At 43.1% G+C, this 22,583-nt stretch overlaps 1 protein-coding gene across 4 annotated transcripts; it reads right to left on the bottom strand.

The window, feature by feature from the left end:
- Nucleotides 1-1,076: 1,076 nt before the first annotated feature.
- Nucleotides 1,077-18,650, bottom strand: LOC110526510 (plakophilin-3). 4 transcript variants are annotated; one of them, XM_021607537.3, is made up of 13 exons: nucleotides 18,505-18,650; nucleotides 17,469-17,646; nucleotides 11,413-11,501; nucleotides 10,607-10,978; nucleotides 10,200-10,404; nucleotides 5,224-5,398; nucleotides 5,005-5,122; nucleotides 4,443-4,607; nucleotides 4,104-4,283; nucleotides 3,804-3,957; nucleotides 3,451-3,646; nucleotides 3,248-3,335; nucleotides 1,077-1,809 (listed from the first exon to the last, which is right to left on the bottom strand). In XM_021607537.3, the coding sequence occupies exons 1-13, from the start codon at nucleotides 18,508-18,510 to the stop codon at nucleotides 1,768-1,770; spliced, it is 1,968 nt and encodes a 655-aa protein (XP_021463212.3). In that variant the 5' UTR covers nucleotides 18,511-18,650; the 3' UTR covers nucleotides 1,077-1,767. The 4 variants fall into 4 exon arrangements, with proteins under 4 accessions (XP_021463212.3, XP_021463213.3, XP_021463211.3 ...); XM_021607538.3 differs by lacking the exon at nucleotides 18,505-18,650 and adding an exon at nucleotides 17,741-17,871; XM_021607536.3 differs by lacking the exon at nucleotides 18,505-18,650 and having other exon boundaries at nucleotides 17,469-17,880.
- Nucleotides 18,651-22,583: the final 3,933 nt, after the last annotated feature.

Below are 22,583 nucleotides of genomic sequence, written 5' to 3'. Positions count from 1 at the left end.
ATTCTCAGTGTTCCAATAACATAAATCCTCTTAGTGGGTTCACTTCATATCTGCATTCAGTGAGGTTTCAGAAATACTAAGGTCACACTGAGCATATAAAATAGACTTTTGTTCTTACTTTAAAAACATGTTTGTGTGGACAAATCAGACTAAGTCATGGTAGAACAGTTCATCGATCTTCCTTTCTCCATTCTTAACTTTTGTTTTTCACGGAAGTTCTCTAACCTGACTCTGTTGATCTCAGAGGAGATAAAACCAAGCCAGATCCTACTGTCTGCATTCCAAGGCTTTCTCCACTCCCTTTATAAAGAGGGTTGTTAGCCTGTGTCTGTGCTCTTCATCTGGTCCTTTTACTCCACCACCATTTCCCATGACTTCCTGTAGAACCTTACCCTCTCACCACAGTTCATACCTCATAGTGTGCTGCCAGACTGAGGAACAGTATCTGTAAACTTAAACACGCCCTGTTTGGCCTGCCGCCAATGAGAACAATTCCTCCCACAAGAGAAGGCAGTACAAACGCTTCAGAGGAAACTCCATACTATGTGCATATAATTCAACTTAGTAAAACCAGTAAAAAAGAAAACAGAAGTTCCCTTGAGTTTGATTGTATCTTTTCAATGCAATCATGTATCATGCCAAATCAATTCAATTAAACTATTACTTATGAGAAGCAAATCACCTCACATACTGTAACATAACACAGTGTGAGCTAGCCAACGTAGATGAATAATGCAGAGAAGTAATGACCTGTGTGTGCAGTGGTCTCAGAGTTGGGTTAACTCCCTGTATCAGACACCTCCAACTCTTCTATGCTTCACTCAGACATACATCAATGTGTCAGAGGTCATACTGGGTAGTACTGTAAAGTCTGTTTCCATATTCAGCACTTTATTTAGGCGTCATTATTACACATTGTTTCTTACTCATAAATTACAAGAGTGAGGGAATTTAAGAGGCAGTGAGCATTTACGATTAGTAACCATCATGAAACAATGTAGCACAGATCTGTGAAAGAAGATAAGATAATGATAATTTTATTTTCATTCTAAAAGGATACACTGGGAACAACTGTCTGGTCATGTCAGATGCTGTTTATTGTTAGTTATTTGGGGTGAAAATAAACACAGAAGAGGCTCCTTGGATGGAACCGGAAAACATTGTTTCACCATGACCATGGGAGGTTGGAGGGCACCCATCCTGTATCTTGTCTTTCAGTGAAGCATCCATGTACTGTAGAACTAATAACATCTAGAGGGTTGTATTCACTGTATGTTTGCAGGAATGGCAGGTTGAGCCCATATGGTACCAGAGATGAAAAGAGGCATCCAATGCCTTTTACGGGATGAGTCCACTAAGCAAACATTCACACATATGCATGCACACAGGCATGAACCACGCACACACACCGTCCTGAAGTGAAGATTCCTCAGTCATCCAACACACTCTCATGACAATACAAATATTAAGCTGGTAAAGCAGTCCATTTTGAAAGACCAATAAAATGTGATAATTTAAAAAATATATTGAGTAAAGAAAAGCTGCTTCTCCTCCGTCCTTAAATACATTCAGTAAATACATTCAGTAAATACATTCAGTAAATACATTCAGTAAATACATTCAGTAAATACATTCCTCAGAATTATTCAGGTTCCATCAACGCATCCATTTGAGACCAGATGTGTCAGGTTCATTGTGGGGGTCCTCCTGCTGGCTCTACCAGCAGGTCCAGAATATGAATCCAGTCAACGGGCCAAGCCGTCTGTTCTAAATGGCCGTGTCGGTGAAGTCACACTTCGTGAACCCTTTCTGTAAAACACAAGGGAGAACACAAGGGAGAAGGCCACTTAGATAGAGCAGTCTGTTTTTAGAAAGGGTAAATAGTAGGCCCAGGACGATACCAGTATCACAATACTTTTGTTCCATGGCAAAAATGAAAACACGAAGCAGATCAAACACTTTGCTCCTTTAAGAACCTGCTGTATGTGAAATAGTGTGTGCTATAGCTGGGAAAACCAATACATGTGACTGGATGACAACATATTGATGTTTGTTTCCAACATTAGGGCTAAAGAAGTTAAATCCACTTGTTTCCTTGCCACGATCACATAAATCTAATCCAATTGTACTTGTCCCATGCGCCGAATACAAAAGGTGTAGACTTTACAGTGAAATGCTTACTTACGAGCCCTTCCCCAACAATGCAGAGTTAAAAAGTACGAAAAGGCCAGTGGAGGCTGCTGAGGGGAGGACTGCTATTAATAATGGCTGGAATGGAGTCAATGGAATGGTGGCAAACACATCAAACCTGGTATCCATATGGTTGATACCATTCCATTGGATCCATTTCAACCATCCTCCCCTCAGCAGCTTCCACTGATGTAGGTAGGGGTAAAAGTGAATAAATAAATAAAAGATGTCAATGTAAATAATCCAGGTAGCCAGTATATTAACTGTTCAGCAATCTTATGGTTTGGGGGTAGAAGATGTTCAGGAGCCTTTTGGTCCCAGACGCTCTTGTACCACTTGCCATGAGGTAGAGAGAACAGTCTATGACAATTTTTCACGATTCTGGTATCATCCCAAACAGTGTTTACAAGTGTCAACTGAAGATTGTTTTTTTCTCTGTGCAAAATATCAGACAGCCATTATCTTGCAAGAGACAATCAATGGCTGCTCCCAGCATTCCACTGCCAGATTCCAAACATACCATTTAACTGACCATCCAAGGAAACAAGGGATTAGACACTGCACTACAAACTCAAGTAGCACTATAGCACAAATGAGAGGACTGTCCAGCTGCCAACCACCAAGCCAAGGTGTTTTACTGGTCCTGTTCAATAAACCCCAAAACAACTCAAGCAAAGAAAACCATGATATAAAAGTTAGTCTAAATATATAACTGATAACAGATAACTAGATTGTATAAACTTGAACTGATAACTGTAGTACCTGCACAGAATGAGGATTCCTAAGGGCCACAAGAAAAATTAACTTCCATTAAAATGTAATAATTAACAGCTTTAGTGAAAATATGTGCCAAAGAACTATGGGGGATATCAGTGGATCCAGGGGAGGGGAGAAAAAAAAAAGTCTAACAAAAAGTTAGACTAACCATTAGAGGCCATAAAGAAAATAAAGAACCAGAGGGCCATGCACAATGGAAGAGGCCAAACAACCCCCCCCCCCGTTCCTGCTCTCCAATCCCATCTAGCACAATGTCTATGTTAAATGGTGTTAGCCTCACCTGTTTATAATCTTTATGCAGCTTGCTGTACTGGAACATGTTGAAGAGTACTGTGGAAGCAGCCTTGGCAGCCTTCAGCTTCCCTGAGCTATAGTAGGAGAAAAACATAGTCAAACAACAGGAGCCAGACAGGAAATTGGAAATAAAAAGCAGACACAATGAATAACAAAAACCAAGAACACTGAGAGACAAGATTCACTAACCTGCTATTGTGGGAAGACTTGATTGCAACAAGTTTGGGGAGTCCATCAAAGAAGGTGATGTCTCTCGCTGCTAGTGAGCTGCCTGCAACCAGGTTGTTGAGGATCCCACATATGTTGACCACCACTTCACCTGAGGGTTCCTTCTGGTGGCCATCACTGGGGAGCTTGGTCACCAGAACGTTCACTACCTTCGTAGCTGGAGGTCAGAAGGGTGAGATGTAGCCATTCTTTAAAGTCTCCTTATAAGGGGAATTACTGTGATTAATATGAATGGAATGGATGGATACAAGGTTGTGGGCAGGAGAGACAGAGGTAGAAATGAACAATGTGGGGTACTGGGGGTTGTGTCTCACACATGTCGTTCTTGTTTCTGCTGTGCCGGGACAGGTTCCTCAGGAGGCCAGTGAGGGAACACATCTCCTGGTCGCTTTGTGTCTGCAGGATGTCCAGCACCACAGGCAGCATCCGCTCCTGCTCTAAAGCCACCCAACTCAGCACTGACGCCCACTAATACACAAGGAGGAAGGGGAATTCAACACTAGCGTTGAGTACATTTTCAGTTGAACTGTAAATCAGAATGAAGCATAAGTAGCCTGTCATGGTGAAAGTGATGGCTAGATGAGCCAGTGGGGGAGAGGAGGGGTGGGACTTACCCTGGTCTCTCCGGCTGTGATGTTCTGCAGGGCCCCTGCTGCAGCCTCTCGTGTTGCCGTGTTGGTCTCATAGTGCTGAAGCACGCGGTTATACAGCCCCACCACCTGGGGGTGCCACAGCCACTCCGCCCCCTTCGGCTGCTTAGCCACCTCTGAGGTGGACAGTTCCTGGTTCCGTCGCTATAGAGATCAGGGGGAGAGATTAATTACAGAAAAAACATATCATGGTTCCATATCCATCAGGATTGCATGACGACATACTGTACATGTTTCAGTGTCTTGATGTTTAGCCGTAACTTGATATTTCCTTTGGGTTTGCCTTGTGTAAATGACACCTACCTCTTTTGCCTTCTTGCTCTGTGGGGTGAAACAGCCAATGGACTCAGTCCCAGTAGTGGCTCTGGCCCACGTAGGCCCCTCCAGTCGCAGTAGGGTTGAGGGAGGGATCTCACTGTACAGCTGATAAGACAGGTTACTCAGGACACACACTGCATTCTCTACACCCTGCAGGCACATACAAAGATGGCGGGGGGGGAGAGAAGGAGGGAGCGAGAGAAAGAGAGCGAGAGGGTGAGATAGAAACACTGGTGGCCATTGTGTCTCTCAGAGCAGCCTGCGTTACATAAGGCATAGCAGATAGGCCACAGCATGACCAGTCTGGCTGTCTGGTAGATAATACAAACAGTACCACTAATGATGAACTGTACAGATACTTTGATTGGCTCTCACTCTACCCCAGCTGAACCAATGAGTTGCTGAAGCCTATCGTATTTAAGATCAAATCAAATGAGATATTAAATCATTGAAAAGGGTTGGACCTGAAAGAACATGCCCAGAAAAATAATCAAGTTGTGAAACAAACACACAATAATGTGACATAGGTAGAACAGTTGAGGTGTACTTTGTCCTCTGATTTCTCATCCTGAAGGGAGTTCTGGATGTAGGCCACCAGCGAGTCCACCAGCCCTCGCATGTCTCTCATCTGCTGCCTCGTCCTCTCATTCACTGTGCTCAGGTTCCTGAACAGAGGAAGAGAGTAAAGAGAAGTTGTATACAGTACATGTATCAGTCCGTGTACAGTGTGTATGTATACAACATGTAGGCAGATATGTATAGCTACCTCAGGCAGCCTGTGGTGTTGTAGAAGATGTCTGCCTCAGATGGACTCTGACGGATCAGCTCTGAATCTCCACCACTGCACAGGGGCACCAGCACTCTCTCTGTGAGCTCACTCAATGTCTCTCTGGCCAACTTCTCCTTCAGACTCTCCTTAGAGGACATGTTCCACAGAATACCTGCAGGACAGAGGAGAGAGAGGGTCTATTGAACTACTCCGTCGCATACACTAAAACGGCCTCTATGACCAGGATAGAGTGTGTGCTGATTACCTGACATCCAAATGATTTAACTTCAATAGGTCTAAATAATCACTATTAACACAGTGGGATTCATGTCATATGATGCCAAAGTAAACCCTTGGGAGCCTATTTTCTATGTGGCCAATAAATAATATCTGATGTATTAATATCAAATGTATTGTTATTTTGTCACATGCGCCAAATACAACAGTGAAATGCTTACTTAGAAGCTCTTAACCAACAATGCAGTTTTAAGAAAATAAAAAGTGTTAGGACAGTATTTACTAAAATAAACTTGAAATAAAAAATTAATAATTTAAATAAAAAAATAAGACAAATTGAGAAAATAACAAATAATTAAGGAGCAACAAAAAAGTAACAGTAGCAAGGCAATATACAGGGGGTATCGGTCCAGAGTCAATCTGCGGGGGCAGCGGTTAGTCGAGGTAATTGAGGTAATATGTACATGTAGGTAGAGGTAAAGTGACTATGCATGGAAAATAAAGAGAAAGCATCAGCGTAAAAATGAGGGGGGGGGACAATGCTAATAGTCTGGGTAGCCATTTGATTAGCTGTTCAGGAGTCTAATGGCTTGGGGGCAGAAGCTGTTAGAAGCCTTTTGGACCTTCTACGGATCTGTAATGGGAAATATTATTTCTAAACTCAGCAAAAAAAAGAAACGTCCTCTCACTGTCAACTGCTTTTATTTTCAGCAAACTTAACATGTGTACATATTTGTATCAACATAACAAGATTCAACAACTGAGACATAAACTGAACAAGTTCCACAGACGTGACTAACAAAAATGTAATAATGTGTCCTTGAACAAAAGGGGGACAAAATCAAAAGTAACAGTAACAGTCAGTATCTGGTGCAGTCGCCAGCTGCATTAAGTACTGCAGTGCATCTCCTCCTCATGGACTGCACCAGATTTGCAAGTTCTTGCTTTCAGATGTTACCCCACTCTTCCACCAAGGTACCTGCAAGTTCCCGGACATTTCTGGGGGGAATGGCCCTAGCCCTCACCCTCCGATCCAACAGGTCCCAGACGTGCTCAATGGGATTGAGATCCGGGCTCTTCGCTGGCCATGGCAGAGCACTGACATTCCGGTCTTGCAGGAAATCATGCACAGAATGAGAAGTATGCTGGGGGCATTGTCATGCTGAAGGGTCATGTCAGGATGAGCCTGCAGGAAGGGTACCACATGAGGGAGGAGGATGTCTTCCCTGTAACGCACAGCGTTGAGATTGCCTGCAATTACAACAAGCTCAGTCCGATGATGCTGTGACACACCGCCCCAGACCATGATGGACTGGTGATGTCTGGTGGTGTCTGCTGGTGATGTCTGGTGAGGACCTGCCCTACAAGCCCTCAGTCCAGCCTCTCTCAGCCTATTGTGGACAGTCTGAGCACTGATGGGGGGATTGTGCGTTCCTGGTGTAACTCGGGCAATTGTTGCCATCCTGTACCTGTCCCGCAGGTGTGATGTTCAGATGTAACAACACCTGCACAGGATCGGTACATGTGGTCTGCCACTGTGAGGACGATCAGCTGTCCGTCCTGACTCCCTGTAGCACTGTCTTAGGCATCTCACAGTACGGACATTGCAATTTATTGCCCTGGACACATCTGCAGTCCTCATGCCTCCTTGCAGCATGCCTAAGGCATGTTCATGTAGATGAGGCATCTTTCTTTTGGTGTTTTTCCCTTTTTGCCAGAGCGGAAGATCCCAATCACGTTCTGCTTGTGTGTTTCTTTACCTCTACTTTACTCACCAGTTTTTGTGGTCACCCTCCCTTCACATTTCTCACTGTCAGTCTTGAATTATGATTATTTTACAGGTGAAGTTTACATGTGAAATGCCATGCAGCGTCTGATTTGATCTCAATCCAATTCATGGGGATATGCATATATATCTTCTTTAAACAGTGAAGTAATCTACACTGTTGGTTTCAATTATATACAGTTAGCAAAAACTTTAGCAGATGGTGTTAACAAACTGTAGCTTACCTGTGTTTAGTTATCATCAAAGCACATATTTTGCCTAGTGGTGCACATTGCTGAGTTTTGGTCACTGTCACGCCCTGATCTGTTTCACCTGTCCTTGTGATTGTCTCTACCCCCTCCAGGTGTCGCTTATTTTCCCTGGTGTATTTATCCCTATGTTTCCTGCCTTTGCCTGTTTTTTTTTGGACTCCATTCCCACCTGCCTGACCTTGGCTACCCCTTTTGGATTGTTAATAAACATCTTGGACTCTAACCATCTGCCTCCTGTGTCTGCATCTGGTCTCGTCTTGTGCCCTTATAGCCACATGAGAGAAAAATGCAACCATTTGCACAATCATCCTAAAATCTCATATGAATGTTTTTTTATTTTTTTTTTATTTATTTTTTTACAGTAACGTTAGACTATGCTATTATATTCAGTTATGTAGAATACTATAATTATGTGATGTTGCAGAAATTGATTCAGCCTTGATCTAACTTTATTAAACAAGCACCATTCCTGAGAGTAGTCTGTTCCCTGGGCAGCCAAAAACAAACATACATTACTATTTCTGCAAGCACAAGACTCTCTCAACTTAACTTCCTGCTGATGGGGCATCAACTGGCTTTTCATTGTATCCAAAGTGGTTGGGTAGGTTAAACCCGTAGAATATTCACACAGCAAGCAGTTCGTATTTGTATTTATTGCTGCCAAAGCAGCAGCTACTCTTCCTGATGTCGAGCAAAATTAAGGCAGTTTATACCATTTTAAAAACATTACAATACATTCACAGATTTCACAACACACTGTGTGTCCTCAGGCCCCTACTCCACCACATATCTACAGTACTAAATCCATGTGTATGTATCGTGTGTGTGCGCGCGCGTGCCGTGTGTGCGCGCCAATATTTGTGTTGCTTCACGGTCCCCGCTGTTCCATAAGGTGTTTTTTTAATCAGATTTTTAAATCTAATTTTACTGCTTGCGTCAGGTATTTGATGTGGAATAGAGTTCCATGTAGTCATGGCTCCATGTGCTTCCCATAGTCTGTTCTGGACTTGGAGACTGTGAAGAGACCTCCTGTGGCATGTCTTGTGGGGTATGCATGGGTGTCCGAGCTGTGTGCCAGTAGTTTAGACAGACAGCTCGGGTCATTCAACTTGTCAATACCTCTCATAAATAAAAGTAGTGAAGAAGTCAATCTCTCCTCCACTTTCAGCCAGGAGAAATTGACATGTATATTATTAATATTAGCTCTCTGTGTACATCCAAGGTCCAGCCGTGCTGCCCTTTTCTGAGCCAATTGCAATTTTCCTAAGTCCTTTTTTGTGGCACCTGACCATACGACTGAACAGTAGTCAAGGTGCGACAAAACTAGGGCCAGTAGGACATGCCTTGTTAAAATAGTGTTGTTACTCCAAGCAGTTTTAGTCATCTCAACGTGCTCAATTTCCACAAGATTTAGTTGAGGTTTAGGGTTTAGTGAGTGTTTTGTTCCAAATACAATGCTTTAAGTTTTAGAAATATTTAGGGCTAACTTATTCCTTGCCACCCTCTCTGAAACTAACTGCAGCTCTTTGTTGAGTGTTGCAGTCATTTCAGTTGCTGTCGTAGCTAACGTGTATAAAGTTGAGTCATCCGCATACATAGACACTCTGGCTTTACTCAAAGTCAGTGGCATGTCGTTATTAAAAATTGAAAAAAGCAAGGGGCCTAAACAGCTACCTTGGGGAATTCCTGATTCTAACTGGATTATATTTGAGTGGCATCCATTAAAGAACACTTCATTTGTGTAAGTGCTATGCTTGTTGAGTGTCCTTCCCTATAAGCATGCTGAAATTCTGTAGTCAATTTATTTACTGTGAAATTGCATTGTATCTGGTCAAAAAATGTAGAAGTTTACTAAGGGTTGGTAACAGGCTGGTCGGCTATTTGAGCCTTAAAGGGGGCTTTACTATTCTTGGGTAGCGGAATGACTTTAGCTTCCCTCCAGGCCTGAGGGCACATGCTCTCTAGTAGGCTTAAATTGAAGATGTGGCAAATAAGAGTGGCAATATTGTCTGCTATTATCCTCAGTAATTTTCCATCTAGATTGTCAGACCCCGGTGGCTTGTCATTGTTGATAGACAACAATAATTCTTTCACCTCTTCCACACTGACTTTACGGAATTCAAAAGTACAATTCCTGTCTTTCATAATTTGGTCCGATATACTTGGATATGTAGAGTCAGCGTTTGTTGCTGGCATGTCATCCCTAAGTTTGCTTATCTTGCCAATGAAAAAGTCATTAAAGTAGTTTGCAATATCAGTGGGCTTTGTGATCAATGAGCCATCTGATTCAATAAATGAAGAAGCCAGGTTGGCTTTTTTCCCCCAAAATGTTATTTGTCTGGACTTCTCAAAGCTGTAGAAGTAAACAGAAAATAAAACATTCACACAGCAGCAATGTTTTTCATAAAACTGATAGGATATTGATATTGGTTAGAAAAAAGCAAATGATATTGATATAGATTTTCCATATCGGTGTCCATCACTACTAAAAATATATTATATTTGGGATTTAAACTTTATTAACTTTATGCTGGACTCTAATTGAAATAAAGTGTTTATTTGAATCTCTGATTGGGGACATGTCACTTTGAATGTTTTGCTTTTCTTGCTCTCATACTGACACAGTATTTCCTTGAACTTTAAAATTGTAACTTAGTTTGAGATCCAAGCTGATTGTTAAAGTATATAGATGATCTTACCAGTGATGTTCTTGTGAAGCTCCTCATCTGGTTCGTTTAGGACACTGATGAGCTTGGTTATTCCCTCGGCCTCAATGAGGGCCGCCTTGTTGTCCATGTTCTCATAGATGAGGTTGCGTGTAGCGCCTGTAGCATAGCACTGGACCTCCTGGCTGTCACTGCTGAAGAGCTGCACCAGGGCTGGGACACCCTTCAGCAGACGCACCTGTAGACAGGGTGGGCCAGTCTATATGACTATCAGGCTGACTTACTAAGCCATAACAAGACAATCAATTATATATTACAATGGATTTTTGATAAGATCATGGAGATCTCAGTTTAGTTTAAACAGTAGGGCTGTAAATTCAATTTTGGGCAATGAAGTATGTTACTGTAAATGGCTATTATTATTGAGAAGGACCTGTTACCTGGTTCTTGGCATCACTGCTATGGTAACATTGGTGCTGGATGTAGGCTGCTCCCAGCACCTGCATGGCTGTGTCGGACATGAAGAGATAGTTGACCGCGGTGGGCATGTCTAAACTGTGCAGGGAGTTCTGGTACTGACCCCAGCCTCCGCACACACTGCCACTGCCACTGCCCCCGCCAGACACCTGACAAACTGATCTGGACCTGGCGGTCCTCGTCCGGCTGGTCTGGTAGCCACCCAGCTGGATGTCGTCATGGTGGAGGTAGCCAATGTTGACTGGAGGCTGGCTGATTCTATATCTAGGTCCTAACTCCACCGCTGAGCAAGACGAGTACCCACCTCCCAAGTACTGCTGGGATACCGGGGGCATCTAGAGGACATACAGAGAGAACACTGTTACACTTAACTATCTACACTATAAAAATCCCCAAAAAGCAAACATTGGCCAAACTGTCTAGTTTAAAAATTAGGTAATGGGTAAGATATTTTTAGACTCTTTGGGCAGTAGAATCCTGTCCAGAGATTTTTGTTCCTGTGTCTCATCTAAACATAGATATGGTAGGATCCTGTGAAATACTGCATGTATGTGCTGTGAGGGTGCAGCTGTGAAGTGTGTCACTGTGGTAGGACTGTGGAGTTTCTTTTTTTAACACATCTCTCCTGGTTTAGATAAGGGACAAAGGTGGCATGGCAATCAGCTAGAAAAGTAGGACTTTGGGGCTGTTGGAATAGGGTTTATCATGAAGGCAAAAATAAACACAACTGAACATTAGAAAATATGAGTATAAGTCCTACCGTACTCACCTTCATGGTCCTGCTCCCTGTGTTATACACCATTGACTTAGAGCTGAATCCGGGATTGTACGTGTTAAATCTCATTGTGCCACCATGGTCTACATGTGGATAGAGAAATAGTTTGTCTTAGACAGAGAATGCAACCACAACATTCTCCTGAGATTACAACTTTGTAATTAGTCTAATTACATATTAATGAAGTTATAACAAGTCTTGTTCTTGTTACCACAAAGAGTGACCAATGATGACTGATTAGCTTCTTGCCACTTTCTTTGCTATTTGGACTCATGGTTACTATGTTTGTGCATGAAAAACAACAACAATATCAGCCTCATCTGTACACCAAGACAAGCAGCAAACATGTAGAAATGTAAACACACACCCAGGGAGATATTGCACAATACCTAATGTTTTAAAGGGGATTAGCCTAAAACTGGAGCTGCACTGTACTGAGATATAGAAACATTGAGGGAAGAAACAAGATAATGTTGGACTAAGCAAGCAGGGTAGTATACCTTTGGGAGACTCTTTGTTTTGTGAGAGAGAGTGCATAACAGGACATAAAAATCTCATTTTCTTACTGTGTATACAAGCACTGTATGTTTTGACTGTATAACCATGGCAACAGTGTGATAATATGATGTTGTAAGTCATTTGAGACTGTATTATCTATCTACAGTATTATCTATAGCCCCCTGTTGAGTTTGAATAGGAGTTGCCATAACATAAGCTTTTGTCAAATAAACTATGCATTATATTCCCAATATCCCCTCCATTATGAGTTTTACTTACACACACATACACACACACATACTCACACACACGAATATGATCAATTGTTGGGAATGTACTTCACTGCTGAGTGGAATAGGCCTACTATCACTGTATGTTTTCAATCAAAAAAACTTTCTTAATTTGTTTATAACAGCACTATAATTAACAGTATAGTTTTCCCAACCCAAGTTGTTTGCCTTCTCATTGCAAAACACAGGCAGCTGACTGATTTATGTGTTGGTTTCACGTAGTTCTTTTTGAGATCTGACCACAATATCCAACCCAACCCACTCAACCCTGTCCAAAATAGAACATGAGCTGAGCAGCTTGGTGCTACTGATAACCCATTCTGAAGAGCTGAATGTATGGAACATTCGTGTCCAACCATCGGAGGGTCCCACTTTTTTTAATCAGAGCATTATGTTATCAATATCCACCATGACTAGCAGTTCAAAACTACCATTATACTTTATCATATTATACTGTATTGTGCATCATTTCCCTCCCTAATCCTGTAAAAAAAATAATGTCATAAAGTGTCAACTATCCGAAATTGACATGCTCAAAACATTGCCCACTAAACTAGCTACCTGAGGATATCATTCTAGTGTTAAAAAAATAAACATTCTCCAACTGTGTAACCATTTTGAGGAATCCAGCTAAATATTCCTTCTATTAGTATTGGGCATGAAATAATCTTTAAAAGTGTTAAATCAGTCAGCACAAGGATTAAAAGCTCAGAGACTAAATACTACCCTTTTCTTCAATAATTCGCTGAGTTGATCCTCTGTCACTTATGAGCCATGTGACTGTTACTTGTTCATACTGTATAGGCATCAAACTTCTGCTAAAATCTAAAGCCTCGGGTGCCATAGCCTTGTAAGATGTGAATGACAAACCCATGAAAAGGAATGTGTCACTCACATAATATGGTTCATTGCCACATGCAGTGATATTTCCTGGCTGTGACTAAATGTTTTATTCAATGCTTTAGCACACTCTGCAAACCCGGATGTTCTAGCCGTGTCTGAATCCTGGCTTAGGAAGACCACCAAAAATTCTGAAATCTCCATTCCGAACTACAATATTTTCAGACAAGATAGAACAGCCAAAGGGGGCGGTGTTGCAATCTACTGCAGAGATAGCCTGCAGAGTTCTGTCCTACAGAGTTCTGTCCTACTATCCAGGTCTGTACCCAAACAATTTGAACTTCTACTTTTAAAAATCCACCTCTCTAAAAACAAGTCTCTCACTGTTGCCACCTGCTATAGACCACTCTCTGCCCCCAGCTGTGCTCTGGACACCATATGTGAACTGATTGCCCCCCATCTATCTTCAGAGCTCGAGCTGCTAGGACCTAAACTGGAACATACTTAACACTCCAGCCAACCTACAATCTAAGCTTGATGCCCTCAATCTCACATAAATGATCAATGAACCTGCCAGATACCACCCCAAAGCCGTAAACACGGGCGCCCTCATAGATATCATCCTAACCAACTTGCCCTCTAAGTACACCTCTGCTGTTTTCAACCAAGATCTCAGCAATCACTGCCTCATTGCCTGCATCCGTAATGGGTCAGCGGTCAAACAACCTCCACTCATCACTGTCAAACGCTCCCTGAAACACTTCAGCGAGCAGGCCTTTCTTATCGACCTGGCCGGGTATCCTGGAAGGACATTGACCTCATCCCGTCAGTAGAGGATGCCTGGTTATTTTTTTTAAATGCCTTCCTCACCATCTTAAATAAGCATGCCCCTTTCAAGAAATTTTGAACCAGGAACAGATATAGCCCCTGGTTCTCTCCAGACCTGACTGCCCTTAACCAACACAAAAACATCCTATGGCGTTCTGCATTAGCATCGAACAGCCCCTGTGATATGCAACTTTTCAGGGAAGCTAGAAACCAATACACACAGGCAGTTAGAAAAGCCAAGGCTAGCTTTTTCAAGCAGAAATTTGCTTCCTGCAACACAAACTCAAAAGATCTGGGACACTGTAAAGTCCATGGAGAATAAGAACACCTCCTCCCAGCTGCCCACTGCACTGAGGATAGGAAACACTATCACTACCAATAAATCCACTATAATTGAGAATTTCAATAAGAATTTTTCTACGGCTGGCCATGCTTTCCACCTGGCTACCCCTACCCCGGTCAACAGCACTGCACCCCCCACAGCATCTCGCCCAAGTCTTCCCCATTTCTCCTTCTCCCAAATCCAGTCAGCTGATGTTCTGAAAGAGCTGCAAACTCTTGACCCCTACAAATCAGCCGGGCTAGACAATCTGGACCCTTTTTTTCTAAAATGATCTGCCGAATTTGTTGCAACCCTTATTACTAGCCTGTTCAACCTCTCTTTCGTGTCGTCTGAGATTCCCAAAGATTGGAAAGCAGCTGTGGTCATCCCCCTCTTCAAAGGGGGGGACACTCTTGACCCAAACTGCTACAGACTTATATCTATCCTACCCTGCCTTTCTAAGGTCTTCGAAAGCCAAGTCAACAAACAGATTACCGACCATTTCGAATCCCACCATACCTTCTCCGCTATGCAATCTGGTTTCCGAGCTGGTCATGGGTGCACCTCAGCCATGCTCAAGGTCCTAAACGATATCTTAACCGCCATCGATAAGAAACAGTACTGTGCAGCCGTATTCATTGACCTGGCCAAGGCTTTCGACTCTGACAATCACCACATCCTCATCGGCAGACTCGATAGCCTTGGTTTCTCAAATGATTGCCTCGCCTGGTTCACCAACTATTTCTCTGATAGAGTTCAGTGTGTCAAATCGGAGGGCCTGTTGTCCGGGCCTCTGGCAGTTTCTATGGGGGTACCACAGGGTTCAATTCTTGGACTGACTCTCTTCTTTGTATACATCAATGATGTCGCTCTTGCTGCTGGTGAGTCTCTGATCCACCTCTACGCAGATGACACCATTCTGTATACTTCTGGCCCTTCTTTGGACTCTGTGTTAACAACCCTCCAGACGAGCTTCAATGCCATACAACTCTCCTTCCGTGGCCTCCAATTGTTCTTAAATACAAGTCAAACTAAATGCATGCTCTTCAACCGATCGCTGCCTGCACCTGCCCAATATCACTACTCTGGACGGCTCTGACTTAGAATACGTGGACAACTACAAATACCTAGGTGTCTGGTTAAACTGTAAACTCTCCTTCCAGACTCACATCAAACATCTCCAATCCAAAGTTAAATCTAGAATTGGCTTCCTATTTCGCAAAAAAAGCCTCCTTCCTCCTGTCTCAGCCTCCAGTATTTATGCTGCAGTAGTTTATGTGTCGGGGGGGCTAGGGTCAGTTTGTTATATCTGGAGTACTTCTCCTGTCCTATTCGGTGTCCTGTGTGAATCTAAGTGTGCGTTCTCTAATTCTCTCCTCTCTTTCTTTCTCTCTCTCTTGGAGGACCTGAGCCCTAGGACCATGCCCCAGGACTACCTGACATGATGACTCCTTGCTGTCCCCAGTCCACCTGGCCGTGCTGCTGCTCCAGTTTCAACTGACCTGAGCCCTAGGACCATGCCCCAGGACTACCTGACATGATGACTCCTTGCTGTCCTCAGTCCACCTGACCGTGCTGCTGCGCCAGTTTCAACTGTTCTGCCGTATTATTATTCGACCATGCTGGTCATTTATGAACATTTGAACATCTTGGCCATGTTCTGTTATAATCTCCACCCGGCACAGCCAGAAGAGGACTGGCCACCCCACATAGCCTGGTTCCTCTCTAGGTTTCTTCCTAGGTTTTGGCCTTTCTAGGGAGTTTTTCCTAGCCACCGTGCTTCTACACCTGCATTGCTTGCTGTTTGGGGTTTTAGGCTGGGTTTCTGTACAGCACTTTGAGATATCAGCTGATGTACGAAGGGCTATATAAATACATTTGATTTGATTTGATTCACTCATGCTGCCAAACATACCCTTGTAAAACTGACCATCCTACCGATCCTCGACTCCGGCGACGTCATTTACAAAACAGCCTCCAATTCCCTACTCAATAAATTGGATGCAGTCTATCACAGTGCCATACGTTTTGTCACCAAAGCCCCATATACTACCCACCACTGCGACCTGTACGCTCTCGTTGGCTGGCCCTCGCTTAATACTCGTCGCCAAACCCACTGGCTCCAGGTCATCTTACAAGACCCTGCTAGGTAAAGTCCCCCCTTATCTCACCTCGCTGGTCACCATAGCAGCACCCACCTGTAGCACGCGCTCCAATAGGTATATCTCTCTGATCACCCCCAAAACCAATTCTTACTTTGGCCGCCTCTCCTTCCAGTTCTCTGCTGCCAATAACTGGAACGAACTGCAAAAATCTCTGAAACTGGAAACACATCCCCCTCACTAGCTTTAAGCACCAGCTGTCAGAGCAGCTCACAGATTACTGCACCTGTACATAGCCCATCTATAATTTAGCCCAAAGAACTACCTCTCCCCCTACTGTATTTATTTAGCTCCTTTGCACCCCTATTATTTCTATCTCTACTTTGCACATTCTTCCACTGCAAATGTAGCATTCCAGTGTTTATTTTTTACATTTATTTTTTACTTGCTATATTGTATTTACTTTGATACCATGGCCTTTTTTACCTTTATCTCCCTTATCTCACCTAATTTGCTCACATTGTATATAGACTTATTTTTCTACTGTATTATTGACTATGTTTGTTTTACTCCATGTGTAACTCTGTGTTTTTGTATGTGTCGAACTGCTTTGCTTTATCTTGGCCAGGCCGCAATTGTAAATGAGAACTTGTTCTCAACTTGCCTACCTTGTTAAATATAGGTTAAATAAATAAAAATGTTATGCTTTTTCAGAATATCACATCTTCTGTGTAAAAGCATCTGTGTATAAGTAACTTTTTATATGCAGAATTACTGTTTGGCATCTGGCAAGACAGATTGAATGTTTTACTGGTTTGCCATAGCATCTGTTGACACCATGACTGCAGATGTGAGGACCATTGGTCAGATCACTCAGATGTGTTACCTTGCCCCTGCATGTTATGAAATACCTGCAGGCCTGCATTTTCATGGCATGTAGGAGAGAGTAATATAGCCTAGTTGGAGGTGGTCTTACGGGAAACCGCTATACCTTAATATGACTACTCACACCACACTATAAACCCTTAAAGAATTCCAAAACTTTTTTTAATGAGTATTTGGTCTGGTCTACACACAGCTGGTAATTCATGTGTGCTTTTAAATTGGGAAAACAAATGCCTCACATTTCTAAAATGGGACACAGGCTAAAACGTAAAATAAGTTGCCCACCTGGGGAAATGCAGTTCGAGCAGTTCAGCCGTGTGAGGGTAGAATACTTCTTTTCGGCGAGGCGCAAATTGACTTGTTGTTGAACCCTCTTAGCCCTTTCCACCTCGTCCATTATGGAACCCCTCGGTCCCAACTGCACATCGGACGGGACTGCATAAGTGGTGACCGCGGTGTTGGGCTGTAGGGCAGACAGAAAGCAGCTCTCTGAAGCAACGGTCGCACTCATTGCGATAACCACAAATTGAAACAATCATTTCAAATTGACAGAGGACCTTCAAATAGAGTCCCTAGTTCGTTATTATGTGTAAATGACGCCCAGCTCCTATGTATAAAGTGGCAGACTCATGCACTCAATAATTCCCAAAGGCACGCAGACCACCCTGCTACACTTCTTTCTGAATTTATGCTTGCCTCCTCCAGCCAAACGCTAGGAGGAGTTATTTGATGTCACGCAGTCTCACATTGGCAACACACAGCCTACTGCAGCAGCTGCAGCATAATACACTAGGAGAATGTTTCAATTAAAGCTGGAATCTTTAGTTGTAACATACATTTCTGGATATAAATTAAAGGAACTGTTCCAGTGAAAATCGAAATGGTAAAAGTTCACATTCTGTTAACTCATATGTTGTTGACTTATTCTATCCTCATATATACTCGTAGTTGTGGCCAAAGCATAAAACACTTCAAAAAACCCACCTCAAATTTGTAGGCTATCAGCGGTCTACTGGCATGATTATTTTTAATGACCGGTATATGCCCACAATATTCTGTTCTTGTTTTTCCCTCACTACTGAATTGATGTGAATTGAATTGAAGTTAATAATTAGCCTATTAATTAGCTATGAAACGACAGGACATCATTTGAGACCATGTCATCTCCTTCTGAACCAACATTGCATACCTTACCATCTTTGACCCATGCCCAGTTTTAGGTACCTAATGTAGGTACAATAAAACACTCACAAGGTTTACATGTATCATTATCCCATCAGATAATCCAAAGACCCCAACATAGTCAGATTAAGGGACTCACCATCATAATAGGTTTAAGGAGCCTTTGCCAGAGTGTTTTAAATATTTTCTGTCTTCTTTCCGTATTCCTTCTACCTACAGTTAGCTCTAGTCCGTCTGTTCTCTTTTAGGGAGGTGGTGGTTTTAGACTAAGGAGTGCTGAGCTCTGAGGGCTCACCCCTGATTTAACCCTTCCCTTATACTCCACATCCTGGCCCGATTTAGATGAAGATGGGAGTATGGGATAGGGATGAAGACAGAGAGAAAGATGAGTCAAAGAGGAGAGGCTAGGTTAGAAGTGAAGATGTGAGAACATATTTTAACCAAATGTGTCTAAATGAATCACAAACTGTCAGGGCCCAAAATTGTTATAGTGATATCAATGGGTTTCATGTCAGTGTACTGGTTCTGTTTGGTGAAGATTTTGTATGAATGTGTGGTTGGGTTGGACCAGAGGGTTAAAAGTGTTGACCTTAGTCAACACTGTATGTCATTAACTTTCTCTCATGAACATGCTGCTGTCATTGATTATGTAGTCAATCAATCAATCAAATGTATTTATAAAGCCCTTCTTACATCAGCTGATATCTCAAAGTGCTGTACAGAAACCCAGCCTAAAACCCCAAACAGCAAGCAATGCAGGTGTAGAAGCACGGTGGCTAGGAAAAACTCCCTAGAAAGGCCAGAACCTAGGAAGAAACCTAGAGGAACCAGGCTATGAGGGGTGGCCAGTCCTCTTCTGGCTGTGCCGGGTGGAGATTATAACAGAACATAGCCAAGATGTTCAAACCAACAGGGTCAAATAATAATAACAGTGGTTGTAGAGAGTGGAACAGGTCAGCACCTCAGGAGTAAATGTCAGTAAATGTCAGTTGGCTTTTCATAGCAAATCATTCAGAGTATCTCTACCACTCATGCTGTCTCTAGAGAGTTGTACAGCAGGTCTGGAGACAGGTAGCACGTCTGGTGCAATTTACCATCCTGAGACAAGGCAGAGTATAGCCCACGGAGATCTCCGCCACGCCACAAACCCAATGGGGGGCGCCAACCCGGACAGGAAGATCACGTCAGTGACTCAACCCACTCAAGTGATGCACCCCTCCTAGGAACGGCATGGAAGAGCATCAGTAATAGGGTTAGAGGCAGAGAATCCCAGTGGAGAGAGGGCAACCGACCAGGCAGAGACAATAAGGGCGGTTCGTTGCTCCAGTGCCTTTCCGTTCACCTTCACACTCCTGGGCCAGACTACACTCAATCAGAGGACCTACTGAAGAGATGAGTCTTCAATAAAGACTTAAAGGTCGAGACCGAGTCTGCATCTCTCACTTGGATAGGCAGACCATTCCATAAAAAATGGAGCCCTGTTGGAGAAAGCCCTGCCTCCAGCTGTTTCCTTAGAAATTCTAGGAACAGTAAGGAGGCCTGTGTCTTGTGACCGTAGCGTACGTGTAGGTATGTACGGCAGGACCAAATCCGAAAGATAGGTAGGAGCAAGCCCAAGTAATGCTTTGTAGGTTAGCAGTGACACCTTGAAATTCAGGCCTTGCCTTAACAGGACGCCAGTGTAGAGAGGCTAGAACTGGAGTAATATGATCACATATTTTGGTTCTAGTCAAGATTCTAGCAGTCGTGTTTAGCACTAAGTGAAGTTTATTTAGTGCTTTATCTGGGTAGCAGGAATGTAGTGTAGGGACCATGCCAAGGCCTGTCAAGGTGATGCAGGAAGGTGGCACCGTAGAGATCTCATAATTCATCATGTGTATCTATGGGTGGCAATGTGTGTCATGAAGTCTTTCTCGGGAACAGATTGCTGTCAATGATTCCCGTTGGACAACCGAACCTGTCAAGACCTGTCATGATCATTGGCAGCTTGCTGACTCAGGTTGGGTGGGTGGTTGCAGGTACACACACTGAGATCTTGAGAATAACTTTATCTGTTTGGAGGGGGGGATTCAACCAGAAAAGCAGCTCATGTTTTCCCTTCCGGATGTCTCCAGATATAGGCCTACAAGCTAGTTCAGACTAACACACCCTACCTTTAAACTCACCATTGGCCTGAAATTGAACTGAAATTAACTGAAATGAAAGAAATTATTGAATATCATTCTTGTGATTGAAAAGTCCATTGGACAAGATACATTTATATTGCTGTTTGCATTTTTCTATGAATGAATACATTCAAAGCGTTGGTTTGAAAAAGTCCAATCCTTTGTTTCCACTGTGTTTCATTAGGACACAAGCAAAACTGATTTCAGTCCCTTATTGCTTAGTTTTGAGTGAGAACAAAAACAAGTATTAGTGAGGTCATCAGATGTGCCTTTCCTTACTCTGAAACAGTGACATCACTTTGAGAGTTCAGAATCCATGGCTACTCATTACAGGCTGTGGTAACACTTTATTTGGATAGTCCATCTGTAGATGCATCTACAGACTATCAGTAACATTTTCAACTAACTAACTACTAACCCTAACCTTAACTCTTACCCTTATACTAAACCCTGACCGTAACATTAGCAAGCAGTTGCTTATCAATAGATCATTGTTGATAGTATGACCATCTGTAGAGCATCTCCAGATAGAAAATCCAAACTATCCCCAAAAAAGTGTGACCCAGTGTAACATGTACGCTAGGAGTCAGGAAGCAAGTACAGGGAGTGAATATTTAATAAATAAATGAAGATGGAACAATACAAGAAACACGAGTAGCGTACAGACATGAAACACAAACAGTCAATAACGCCTAGGGAAAGAACCAAAGGGAATGACAGTTATAAAGAAGGTAATCAGGAAGGTGATGGAGTCCAGGTGAGTCTGATGAGGCGCTGTTGCGCTTAACGATGGTGACAGGTGTGCGTAATAATAGACTGGCGACCTCGTGCACCGGAGTGGGAATACCCTGACACGCGACTCTAGCCGCAGGACGCCGACCAGAGGGACGGTCCTGGGGACCAAAAGCGGGCCGATCGCTTCTGCTGAGGCGCGGAACCTGTCGATGCCAGCTGAGGCATAGGAGCCTGATGAACCGGCTGAGGCATGGGAGCCTGACGACCCGGCTGAGGCATGGGAGCCTGACGACCCGGCTGAGGCATGAGAGCCTGACGAGCTAGCTGAGGCATCCTCGGTAGCGTCGGCCACAGACGCTTGACGGGAAAACTAAGAATTGAGATCCTGTCAAGCCAGCTGAGACATCAGGACGCCGACATCAGGAAGCCTGACGAGACAGCTATGGCAGAGGCCCTTGGACCCGACGTCACCAGTAAAAAAGAAATAAAAAAATCGCTGTTGCTTCCCTTTGGTGAGGCTTATTCTATAATGTGTACACTAGGAGTTGGGAAGCAAGTACAGGGAGTGAATAAATGAACATGGAACAATACAAGAAACACGAGTACCGTACAGACATGAGAAACAAACAGTCTATAACACCTAGGGAAAGAACCAATGGGAGTGACAGTTATAGGGAAGGTATTCAGGAAGGTGATGGAGTCCAGGTGAGTCTGATGAGACACTGGTGCGCGTAACAATGGTGACAGGTGTGAGTAATAATAAGCAGACTGGCAACCTCAAGCGCCGGAGAGGGAGTATACATGACATCCAGGCTGTTGACTAATGTCTACTGTGCTTTCAGAAAGTATTCACACACCTTGACTTTTTCCACATTTTGTTGTGTGACAAATGTTTTACATTTATATTTTGTTTCACTGGCCTACACACAATACTCCATAATGTACAATTGGAATTATGTTTTTAGACATTTTTACAAATTAATACAAAATGAAATGCTGAAATGCCTTGAGTCAATAACTATTCAACCCTTTTGTTATGGCAGGCCTAAATAAGTTCAGTAGTAAAAAAGTGCTTAACAAGTCACAAAATAAGTTCCATGGTCTCACTCTGTGTGCAATATTAGTGTATTAACATAATTTTGAAGGATGGGGGACTACATCCTTGTATCGATTACCGGGGTTTAAATAACATTACCATCAAGAACTGTTAACCTCTTCCTCTTTAGTCGTCAACTTTTGAGAGACTACAGGGAGCTACAGTTTTCTCAAAATTGGATTTAGGGAACGCATACAATCTGGTGCGCATCAGACAGGGAGA

This window comes from Oncorhynchus mykiss, chromosome 6 (genome assembly GCF_057628025.1).
Source record: "Oncorhynchus mykiss isolate SJ-2025 chromosome 6, ASM5762802v1, whole genome shotgun sequence".
Classification (NCBI taxonomy): Eukaryota; Metazoa; Chordata; class Actinopteri; order Salmoniformes; family Salmonidae; genus Oncorhynchus; species Oncorhynchus mykiss.
The sequence above is the reverse complement of the archived record's forward strand: the minus strand, read 5'-3'. Positions and strand labels throughout refer to the sequence as shown.